At 47.9% G+C, this 11,621-nt stretch overlaps 1 protein-coding gene across 1 annotated transcript; it reads right to left on the bottom strand.

Moving 5' to 3' along the window:
* Window positions 1-423: 423 nt before the first annotated feature.
* On the bottom strand, window positions 424-3,738 carry LOC123932205 (serine protease 44-like). The gene is made up of 5 exons (XM_045989958.1): window positions 3,441-3,738; window positions 2,943-3,099; window positions 2,131-2,399; window positions 1,192-1,355; window positions 424-657 (listed from the first exon to the last, which is right to left on the bottom strand). The coding sequence occupies exons 1-5, from the start codon at window positions 3,736-3,738 to the stop codon at window positions 424-426; spliced, it is 1,122 nt and encodes a 373-aa protein (XP_045845914.1).
* Between the last annotated feature and the right edge of the window lie 7,883 nt (window positions 3,739-11,621).

Genomic DNA, 11,621 nt, shown 5'->3' on the forward strand with positions numbered 1-11,621 from the left:
CAATCAGCAAGCTGACTGCTTCAACACAGGGTCAGGTGACAGCCTGAGACCACACCCAGGTCCCACGCTGTCTCACTGCTCATGAGGGGTCTTCTCTCACAGAGGCTCTCCAAGATGGCAAGGAAGCCCCGCGCTCCCTCTGGCAGGTCGGCCGGCTCTCAGCCTGGGGGATGTCTGACCCACTCCTTCCAGGTGGGCAGGACACAGCCAAGGTCATGTGTGTGGCCTTGGCAGGTGACTGGGGCATCAGGCGGGGACGCTTTCGGGGCTCCAGCCTTGCTGCCAGTTCCTATTGTGTGGCTCTCTACAGGGTCAGGGGATGCCAACCGGAACTGGAGGAAAGGACATCTGAGCAGGAGTGGGAGGTCAGAGGAGAGGCCCGGTGCGAGACTCAGAAATAGGAGGGGGGGTGGGCCGGAGTGATCACAGGGCCACCAGGATACCCAGGGGCAGCACCAGGCACAGAAGCGGGAAGAAGCCTGCTGAGTCCCAAGAGCAAGCCCGACTCAAGCGATCAATGACCCAGTCCTTGTAGAAACTAACTTCTGTATAAATTCCGGGAAAATTTCTGCGACCGCAGCCAATGCCCCAGCTCACAATCCCCACCTGGACCCACGTCTTATTAAGTTCACAGACCAGGGGCCCCCCAGAGTCTCCCTGGAGAGAGAGAAAGAAACAAACACGGGAATGGAAGAGAATCAACATCAGAACTGGCTGGTGAGGAGATGGGCACGCGTGGGACTTCCCCAGGACTCCCCTCCCCCAGGCATCCACCAGCCCTAGGTTCCTGGGAATATCAGATTTAAGGATTGAAAACTTTAGCAAACCAAATTCATATACGTATGCAAAAAATCATGTACCCAAAAAATGGAATAGAACCAAAGAAAACGTCTGTTGAGCTAATCATAATGAGTAAAGTCTTTAACTGAGCACACTGCCTGTCACACAGAAGGGGTACAAAACATGTGATTTGCAGTTTTGGTAATTTTCTGCCTGAATCTCCCCTCCTCTCCCCACCCCCTCTAAGCAGGCCAGCCAGCCGAGCCTTCGGCATTTTCCCCCTTGAAGCCCCTTGACGTGAATTAAGGGGAATGAAGGGGCCGGCGGATCCCACAGGCCCTGCAGCCTGCAAATGAGGAAATTGTGAGGGGACAACAAAGTGGCAAGACAGCCAAGGGCCCATGAACTGACCTGGCAGGCATCCTTTCCTTGGGCACTGTAACCACAGACCATTCCTTCCTTGACTAGGTCTCTGCTAGTTTCCATCTCTCTTTGGAGCATCGTGTTACATTTCTCATAACGGACAATGTTCAGCTCAGCCTCCCGTAGCTGTTTCACAACTCCCCCGGGTTGATCTGTGGAAATAATTTAGGAGCAGGTGGATCTGCCTAATGGAACAGAACAGGAGCCCCCGATGCCCACTCTTGGTCTCAGTGCAGCGTGTCCACCTAGAGACACCCCGTTAGGGCAGTGAATATGGTCCCCATTTGACACGGGAAGCAATGAGGCCCGAAGCTGATGTCGGGGAGAGGAGGAGGTAGGAATCAAAACCAAGGCAGGAGAAGGGACAACAGATCAGGACAGGAAGAGGTGAAGCCTTACCAGCTCTGAGAAATCAAAACCAACTCTCTGTCCCTCTGAGTATCTTTAGGAATCATGACAGTTGTCCTGTCCATCCACGAAGTGGCTTCATTTTTGAGCAGGGTCATAAATTCTTGGACAGGTAGTGTCCCAAAGGTACCAAATCCAACCTCTCCCCAGGGATAGAAAGCCCAAAAGCCTCGCCAAGAGGAGTTCTCTGGGCTCTTTTCACTCACAGGAAGCTCCCCGTCCACCAAGGCAAGGACTTCCGGTTGGGACAGCTCCCATGAGCAGAGAGAGCAACACCAGCACCCCCTGAGCTAAAATCCACTCTAGAGAGAACCCTAGAGAGAACCCCAGGTCCTGAAACTCTAATCAAAATGTGGAACACCAACAAATGACTCCCTACCGGCATCTTCTCCCCCACTCCTCCCTCACCCGCTTGCTAGAAAATGGCCTCCCTGCCTCCCCCTTGAGCTTGTAGGCCAACTGCTGGGCACGAGGCAACCCCTTGCCTGGCCTGAGCTTCACATCTTGCTTCAGTCTTACCTGCTTCGTTGAGCTTCCCCCATCCAGTCACCCAGCACTCGGTACCACCTTGTACCATGAACGCCTGTTTGGGGAGGCACACAGGCTGGATGTGGGAGGAAAAATTCACAGGGAACTCAAGCAGAGCAAGGGCAATGTCATTTTCAATTAATCCGATAGGATTGTAATCTTGATGAATAACGATGTCTTGGACGGGGATCTCGATGGCCATTCTGGAGGTATGCTCCTCCGTGAAGATGTGTCCCAGCTTTGCCGTGTACTCCACATAGCTGCAGAGAGATCCTAGGGCTCTACCCTCCCCTTCCTCATCTTCTGGGCCTTCCCAGCCTGGGCCTCTCTCCACCAACCACTGCCCTCCCCCCCACCACCACGGCCCATCCCGGGACCCCTGGTCAGTCTACCCAGTGGTGCTCCAAGTCTGGTTCCCTGGTGAGGAGCATCCGCCTAGAGAGGCAGGTGCTCAGATCGCGCTCTGGTCTATATCAGAGACGGGCTGTTGAGGACCGGCAATCTGTGTTTTCACAAACTCTGCGGGTTTATCCACGCTCGAAAGTTTAAACCATCGATCTAGCCACAATGGTTTACTGTACTCCCCTCTTCTTAAGTATTCCCCCTTGCTCACACACTGGCTTGAAGCTAATCAGCACAAGCTTTGAACCCAATTTGGGGTCTTAATCTTTCAGGCTACTAAGGGCCCTACCATCACCTACCACCGGCCGCAGCCTGAAGGGCAGGATCTATGACCCTTCTTCTTCAGATGAGGGAAAGGAAGCTCAGGGAAGGGGACAGGTCACAGAGCCCCAGACACTCACCTAAATATGCAGTGGGCAGCGGTCAGCACCCACCGACTGGCAATGAGGGAGCCTCCGCACATGTGTCTGTCATTGATCTGCAGGCTCACCTGCCAAGGCCACTTCCCCTCTGCGGCGGGGAATCCGCCCACTATCCTCATGGACCTCCGGCCGCATCCTGCGCAGGTCAGTGAAGGGAGGGGACCGAAAGTAAAGCCACTGACCGCACCACCCGCAGAGCCGGGATAATGCTCAGAAGTCTAGAACCCTCAAAGCAAGGCCATGTCCCTCAGACCCCCCACCCCACCCCCCGGAGCAGCTCTGTATCCCATAAGGCTCCTCGGAGAAGGGCCACGCATCCCCATCCGAGCTCAAGCGCAGGGCTGGGGCCACTCCGACCCCCACCCTCACTCCCCCGGGAAAAGCCATCTCCCCAGAGCAGGGTCCCGTCCCCCTCGGCCCCCTCAGTCCCCTCGGCCCCCTCGGCCCGGCCAGTTCTCCGCGGCCCAGAAACATCACCTGCAGGAAACAGCGGCTTTGCCGTGGCCACATCCCTGTACGAGCCAGAGGCACCTGGGGTGACCGCCACCACGTGGGGGGATGCGGCAGCCTCTTGGGGCCCCGGGGTCGCAGACTGTCCCTCAGCCCTCCACACGCTCGCGCCGGGGACCTCGTGGCCGCCCCCCGAGGACGACGGGGAGGTGGGTGCCGAGGAGGGTGGGGGCGACGCGGACCCGCTCTGTGCCCCAGCGAGCCAGGGCTGGAGGAGCAGCAGCCAGAGCAGGAGGCCGGGGGAGCCGCCACCCGGGGACGCCATGGGCCCTCCACGCCGCGCCTCTCGCCACGCCCCCTCGCGGCGGCCCGCGGCCCTGCACTCGCGCAGGGGGGAAGCCGGGTCCCGCCGCGCCCCCTGTGGGGCCTGACGGTCGCGGAGCCCTTCAGCCCCCCGCCCCACCGCCCCCCTCCCCCCGCCCGCTCGCCGCCGTGATCGGGCCTGCTGGGCGGACTCGCACCGCTGCCTTGGAGATGACACTGCCCCTCCTCGGGGACAGAGCCCAGAGCAAGGGCAAACGCAAACCACAGTGAGATCTCGGGACGGCCGGAACAGACTGGCGAAGAGAAACAATCGCGACAACACCCCGGACTGACGCGGGTGCAGAGGTCCTGCATCACCCAGACGCTGTGGTAGGAAAGTAAAATACTACAGCCTCTCCAGCAGACAGACTGGCAGTTTCTTATAAAACTAAATATGCCATTACGGTATGACCCAGTCATTGCGTTCCTGGACACTGATCCCAGAGAAGTAAAGCTATACACACAGACACACACACACACAGACACACACACACACAGACACACACACACACACACACACACCCCTGTACGAATGATTTTAGTAGCTTTGTTCCGAATAGCCAACATCTGGAAACAGCCTTATAGTAGACAGAATACTGCCATCCCAAAAATGTCCTATTCTAATCCCTGGAACCTCTGAATATGTTACCTTACATGGCAAAAGGAACGTGAATAAATGAAAACTCTTTTTTTTCTAATATTTTATTTATTTGTTTGACAAACAGAAATCACAAGCAGGCAGGCAGAGAGAGAGAGGAGGAGGAAGCAGGCTCCCCGCTGAGCAGAGAGCCCGATGTGGGGCTCGATCCCAGGACTCCGAGATCATGACCTGAGCCGAAGGCAGAGGCTTTAAACCATTGAGCCACCCGGGCACTCCAGTAAATGAAAACTCTTGAGCGGGGACATTATCCTGGAATACGTACATGAACATGGCTGCCGTGCTTGGCTGTTCCTCCTATCAAGAAATGAAGTCAGGCTGTGGTATGAGCAGCCTATCGCTGGGGCTCTAAGACCCTGCAAAGCCCATGGTTGCTAGGATTGCTGTGGTAGAGTAAAAATGCTGTAGGAGTCCCTGCTATGTCCTAATCATACAGTCACAGCATAGACCCCGATAGTACTAGAGCAAGGCTACAGTGTCTGCAGCAAAGAAATTTGAAAAGCAGCTCCTAGCGCCCTCCTGCACCCCAGCGGGAAACCAAGTGCCAGACCGAGGAACATCAAGTGACTGAGACTCCTGCGCCTCCTATCAGAAAGGAGATGTTCAGCCGGACTAACCAAGCTGTCAACTCGGCTGGACAAAGCAATTCATCGTTCAATGGACGTGAGCCGTTTGGAATTGGATTATCATGACAGGTCTTGAAGACACGAGGAAGCTGCACAAAAATAATGGCTTTGACCTCCATATCAGCCGCTTGTATTGAATTAAAGTTTCTCCCTCGGTTCGTGCCCCTAGCCTTTTAAGGAGTGTCCTATGACCAGCCGATAAAAGAGGAGAAAACCGAGGCCTCGTTCACAGCTGGGCCCAAAATCTCGGTGCCAACTGGAAACAGATTGCTGTTGCTCTAGAACCTCAGTGTGATGGGGAGAGGTCCTATGCACAGAGCTTCGAACAGAACACCTGCTCTTCAGCTTGGTGTAAAAGGAGAAGTGGCCTGAGTAAGAATATACATGAACACCCGCACAATAATGAATGGGTTGTCTGGTTGGAGCAAAACTCCAAGATCTGGGGAAGGAGCACATGAATGGACCAAGGGGAGCAGAAACAAAGTGTGTAGTCTTGGGGCGCCTGGGTGGCTCAGCCGGTTAAGCATCTGCCTTCAGCTCAGGTCATGATCCCAGGGTCCTGGGATTGAGCCCCGCATCATCTTACTTACTTCTGAAGAAGAGAAGTAAGAGTTGCTTCTCTCTCCCTCTGCAACTCCCCCAACTTGTTCTCTCTCTCTCTCTCAAGTAAACAAAACTCTTAAAAAAAAAAAAAAAGGATGTAGCCTTTTCTATTCTGTGCCAGTTCCCACCAATGAGTACCCACTCAATAACCAAGTGGATAAGATACCCCCCCCAACTAGAAATCAGCTAACACTCGTCCTTATCAGCCTCCATGCTTGCACAGTGTGTCCATGAACGGAGTATTTGTGTTGGCACGATTGGAGGCTATTCATTCACCCAATAAAGCAATGTGGGCTTCCTCTGACCAAAGCTGCTAGAGCTCCTACGGCTGCGGAAAGTCCAGTCTGTTAGCATTCAAAGTCAGTGCCAGCCCCCCCAAAATGCTACATCCCGGAAGGAGACCAACTGGCTATTTGGTGGTAGGATGATCATTTCGATTTCTTTCCACCCTGGAGGACTAGCTGTTCATTCTTACTAGATTCAATGCATTTCAGTACTCGGCAGTACTGTGCTATGTAAGATCCCAAGACGCTAAATCAGGCACTCCACGAGTCCACTGATAGTGGTTCTGGCAAAGGCGTTATAGGCGGACAACACATTTTAGATTTCTAATAATTAAATACTTTTGTGATAACAGTAGTGATATAAGTAAACGTGATTTTTTATACTGTGTAATGAAATGTGCCAACATTTGGTAAATCTACCTAACTAGGTAAACCAGTATTTTCCAAAGATTTTACAAAATTAGGTATGGTACAAGAGCCGTTCAAGGTGAAAGACCAATAGATTTTAATGGAATGAATACAGAAAGTTCAAAAAGTTTCATATGCTCCATTACAAGACATTTAAAATTGGGAAGTCCTTAATATTTCCTAACAATGCTACCATTTCTGGCCTACCTCATGTCTCTAGAGACCAGTTTCCATCTGATATCATTTTACTTCAACCTGAAGAACTTCAGAATCTCTTGAAGTCCAGGGAGGAATTCTCTGAGCTTTTGTTTTTAAACGTCTTTACTTCAATTTCATGTTTGAAAGATATTTCCATTTGATGTAGAATTCTACACTCTTACTTTACGTCTTTTAACACTTGAAGATGAGCCTCTCTGTACTATCTTCTAACTTGCATTGTGTCTGGAGAGAAGTCTGCAATCATTCCTTTCTCTTTTTTTTAAGATTTTTTTATTTTTAAATAATCCCTATACCCAGTGTGGGGCTCAAACCCACAACCCCAAGATCAAGAGTCACGTGCTCCGCTGACAGAGCCAGTCAGGTACCCAGATCATTCTTATCTTTGTTCCTCTGTATATAACATGTCTTTTTCCCAGCTGCTTTTAAACTCCAGCCCTGAGTTTCAAATAACAATTCAATGATTATGTTCGGCAGTGTGGTTTTCTTGGAGTCTGTTGTGCTTCCTGAAACTGTGGCTTTTAGGTTTTAATCAAACTTAGAAATTTTTCAGCAATTATTTGAATTATTCGAAATTGTTTGAAGAATATCATGTCTTCAGATATTTCTGCTCCCACTGCTTTCTTCCATCCTTCTGTACTCCAATTTCTCAGGTAAGATCGCTTGATACCATCCCATAGGTCAAATCATCAGGGTCCAATAACTTTTTTCAGCCTTTTCTTATCTGTGCTTCAGTCTGGATGTTTATATTAGACTGTGCCTTCGATTTCATTAATATTTTCCTCTGCAGTATCCAATCTGTGGTCAAACCCATCCAGTGAATTTCCCACTGCCTGTGGTGTATTTTTCACCTCTAACAGTTCCATTTAGCTCTTTCTTTATATTCTTTTCTAGTCACATTCATGTTTTCTTTTTTTTTTTAAGATTTCATTTATTCGTTTGACAGACAGAGATCACAAGTAGGCAGAGAGGCAGGCAGAGAGAGAGGAAGGGAAGCAGGCTCCCCACTGAGCAGAGACCCCGATGTGGGACTTGATCCCAGGACCCTGAGATCATGCCTTGAGCCGAAGGCAGAGGCTTTAACCCACTGAGCCACCCAGGCGCCCTCCTGTTTTCTTTTAAATCCTTGAACAAATTTAGAATACGAATACCAGGTGTTTTATTAACTTTTTAAGATTTTATTTATTTATTTTTAGAGAGAGAGTACAAGAATGGGAATGCGTGAGCCCAGGGGCAGGGGAGAGGGAGAGAATCTCAAACAGACTTCATACTGAGCTCATAGCCCGCCCCAGGGGCTCCATCCCCGACCCTGAGTGTATGACCTGAGCAGAGACCAAGAGTTGGATGCTTAACTGAGTGAACCATCCAGACACCCCAGTAACAGGTGTTTAAAGTTCTTGTCTACTGTTTCTGTATTTGTTTCTATTGATGGGCGTACCTATTCGTTAACGGTCTAGTAATTTTTAATGAATGCTAAACATTATTAATATTACGTTGTTGACTATTTGAATTGTATGTTCTTTCTTTAAGGAGTGTGGAAATTTGGCAGGCAGCTAAATTACTTGCAGTTCATCGTGGTCCATTTGAAGGGTTTTTTTTTTTTTTTTATGTTCAGTTAGCCAACATATTACATCATTCGTATGTAGTGTTCAACGATTCATTAGTTGAGCATAACACCCAGTGCTCATCACAAGACATGCCCTCCTTAATACCCATCACCCGGAGTTGGTTTTTAAGCTTTGTTAGGATGAGTCTAGAATAGCCTTTATTCTAGGACTACCTTACCTTAATACTAAGGTGTGAGCCTTGTGAGGTCTCTGCTGATTGCCTGAGTATTGGGTGAGGTCCTTCCTCTCTGGATGGAGCCAGCACTGTGTGGGCTCTCTAAGCTGTTCATCCTGTACTCCACCCCCCAGCCCCCGCCGCCTGTCCCCTGCCAATTGTTCTTTGCCTTGCCTCTTGGAAATGCAACCTATGTGTGCATGGATTAGTATTCAGCCAAAGACTGAAGAGCATGTTCTGCAAAATTCTGGAGTTGTTTCTCTGCATATCTCCATCCTGTACAGCAGGAATCAGCAAACTTGCCCTATAAAAGACAGTAAATATTTTAAGCGTTGCAGGCCACATGTGGACTCTGCCATGTATGCATTTTAAAAAGCAACTCTTGGGGCACCTGGGTGGCTCAGTGGGTTGAAGCCTCTGCCTTCAGCTCAGGTCATGATCTCAGGGTCCTGGGATCGAGCCCCACATCGGGCTCTCTGCTCAGCAGGGAGCCTGCTTCCACACCCCCGCCCCCGCCTGCTTCTCTGCCTACTTGTGATCTCTGTCTGTCAAATAAAATTTTTTTAAATTAAAAATTTAAAAAAAAAACTGTGTAAATCATTTAGTCCTATACAAAAACAGCCTGTCTCTGGAATTAGCCCACAAACCATAGCACAGTAAGCCCTGCTCTACAGGATTCTGACCTGGAAACTCCAGATGCCTGCCCTCCTGAGCCCCAGTGTGTCTCCTTAACTTAGTGTTATCACTGTGTTCTGTTTGGGTTTCCCTGCTTCATGAGAAAATTGTCCCTGCTTAGGAAGCCAGGATGACTGTAGTGTTCAACTCACTTGTTGTCCTTCTCCCTAGGGTCCTCGTCCTACATTGTCATACAATGCCAGCTCTTAACAACTCTAGTTTTCCAAAAAAGCAGAACTGGTTTTCCACATATGCAATCGGTGGATTTTCACTTTTGATTAAGAGTAACTCCACGTCATTGTGTGTCTTTTGAATTACCTGTGTCACCTGCAAGAATTATGACCTTGGATGTCAACGATTCATGTGTAAATGTATTTGTCAATAATTTGTGTGTAAATGTATTTTTCTTAACTCATTTTTTTAAATTTTATTTATTTATTTATTTTTATTTGTTTATTTACAGCATAACAGTGTTCATTGTTTTGGCATCCCACCCAGTGCTCCATGCAGTACGTGCCCTCCCTATTACCCACCACCAGGTTCCTCAACCTCCCACCCCACCCCACCCCACCCCCGCCGCCCCTTCATAACCCTCTGGTTGTTTTTCAGAGTCCATAGTCTCTCATGGTTCATCTCCCCTTCCAGTTTCCCTCAACTCCCTCTCCTCTCCATCTCCCCATGTCCTCCATGTTATTTGTTATGCTCCACAAATAAGTGAGACCATATGATACTTGACTCTCTCTGCTTGACTTATTTCACTCAGCATAATTTCTTCCAGACCCGTCCATGTTGCTACAAAAGTTGGGTATTCGTCCTTTCTGATGGAGGCATAATACTCCATCGTGTATATGGACCACATCTTCCTTATCCATTCATCCGTTGAAGGGCATCTTGGTTCTTTCCACAGTTTGGCGACCGTAGCCATTGCTGCAATAAACATTGGGGTACAATAACTCATAATGCCAGTTTTCAAATTAATTTTACCAAACCACACTCCCACCGTCAGTATATGTCTTTCTTTTTTTTTTTAAGATTTTATTTATTTGACAGAGATCACAAGTAGGCAGAGAGGCAGGCAGAGAGAGAGGTGAGAGCAGGCTTCCTGCTAAGCAGAAAGCCAGATGCGGGGCTCGATCCCAGGATCCTGGGATCATGACCTGAGCCGAAGGCAGAGCCTTAACCCACTGAGCCACCCAGGCGCCCCTATGAGTCTTTCTATTAATCTCCACTCTTCCCAACAGTTATTGCCACAGTTCTGTTTTTCCCACATGGTGGGCATAAAATTATATCTTGCTATGGCTTTAATTTGCATTTCCCTAGAGTATATGTTCATATCTTTCCTGGCCATTTGTGCCGTCTTTTTATAAAATGTTTGTAACATCTGCCCAATTTTATATTTGGTTTGCTTTTAAAATACTTCTTAGCGAGGGTTTTTTTTTTAATGCATGTTAATCCTTTGTTGGTAAACGCAATGCTCCAAATATCACTTCACAACCATAACTTGTTTTTTCACTTTATTACATCTTTTTCTTTATCACTTATGCCTTTTGTGTCTGCTTTTAAGAAGCTTTCCCTACGGGCACCTGGGTGGTTCAGTCAGTTGAGCATCTGCCTTCTGCTCAGGTCATGATCCCAGAGTCCCAGGGTCAAGCCCCACTTTGGGCTCCTCCTCAGTGGGGAGTCTGCTTCTTGCTCTGACCCTCCCCCCTCTCATGCTCTCTCTCTCTCTCTCTCAAATAAATAAATAAAATCTTTTTTTCCAAAAAAATCCTTCCCTATCCTGAGGTCTTAAAGATATAGTCCTGTATTTTCTTCTAAAAGCTTTAAAGTTTTGTTTTTTATGTTTTGTCTTTTAGCCAAGTATTTTTTTGTTTATAGTGAGATAGGAATTCAGTTTTATTTATTTTCCATTTAATATTTTATCTCAGCATCGTGTACTGAATGGCTCATTATTTTTTTAATTATAGTTAACATATCCTTAATTACTAGAGATTTTGAGTAGCAGTACATGACAGGATGCATTCTCCCATCTTGACTTCTTCTTTAGGGTTTTGGCTCTTTTGGGTACTCCATATAAACTTTAGGATAAGTCTGACAATTTTTTTTTAAACTGTTGAAAGTTCTATTCAAATATGCATTGAATCGAAAGAACATTTGGGGGAGAACCGACATCTCCGTGGTATTGAGCCTCCTTATTCATGAATTTGGTACATCTCTATTTAGGTCTTCCTTCACGTCCTTCAATAAAATTTCATAAATTTTCCTACAAAGTCACGCACATCTTTCGGAAACACAATTTTACATTATTCTCCTAGTCAGCAATCGTATCAAATTGTTTTATCGGTTTTGATAATTCATAGATTCTTTGGGGCTTTCTATATTGAAAATAAAAACCTACGATTTAGAAGTTACTGTTTGACACAGTCATGTGCTTTTAAATATTATTACTTGTTTCTTTACTCACTGTATTCATTAGGATACAGGCTAAGGTGCGGTAACAGAGATGTCCCAATATACAGTGGTCAAAAAACAAAAAGTTTCTTTCTCTCTTACTTCACAGTCTAAACGTAGGCAGCCAAGTCCAGTTCTGCCA

Source organism: Meles meles, chromosome 20, assembly GCF_922984935.1.
Source record: "Meles meles chromosome 20, mMelMel3.1 paternal haplotype, whole genome shotgun sequence".
Classification (NCBI taxonomy): domain Eukaryota; kingdom Metazoa; phylum Chordata; class Mammalia; order Carnivora; family Mustelidae; genus Meles; species Meles meles.

What these genes read in the sequence shown, in the direction of transcription:
- LOC123932205 (XM_045989958.1), bottom strand. Translation starts at nt 3,738, where the DNA reads ATGGCGTCCCCGGGTGGCGGCTCCCCCGGCCTCCTGCTCTGGCTGCTG. An exon ending in GGGGAAGCTCAACGAAGCAG is followed by an intron (nt 1,356 to 2,130) that starts GTAAGACTGAAG and finishes TTATTTCCACAG; the next exon opens with ATCAACCCGGGGGAGTTGTG. An exon ending in AAGGAAAGGATGCCTGCCAG is followed by an intron (nt 658 to 1,191) that starts GTCAGTTCATGG and finishes CTCTCTCTCCAG; the next exon opens with GGAGACTCTGGGGGGCCCCT.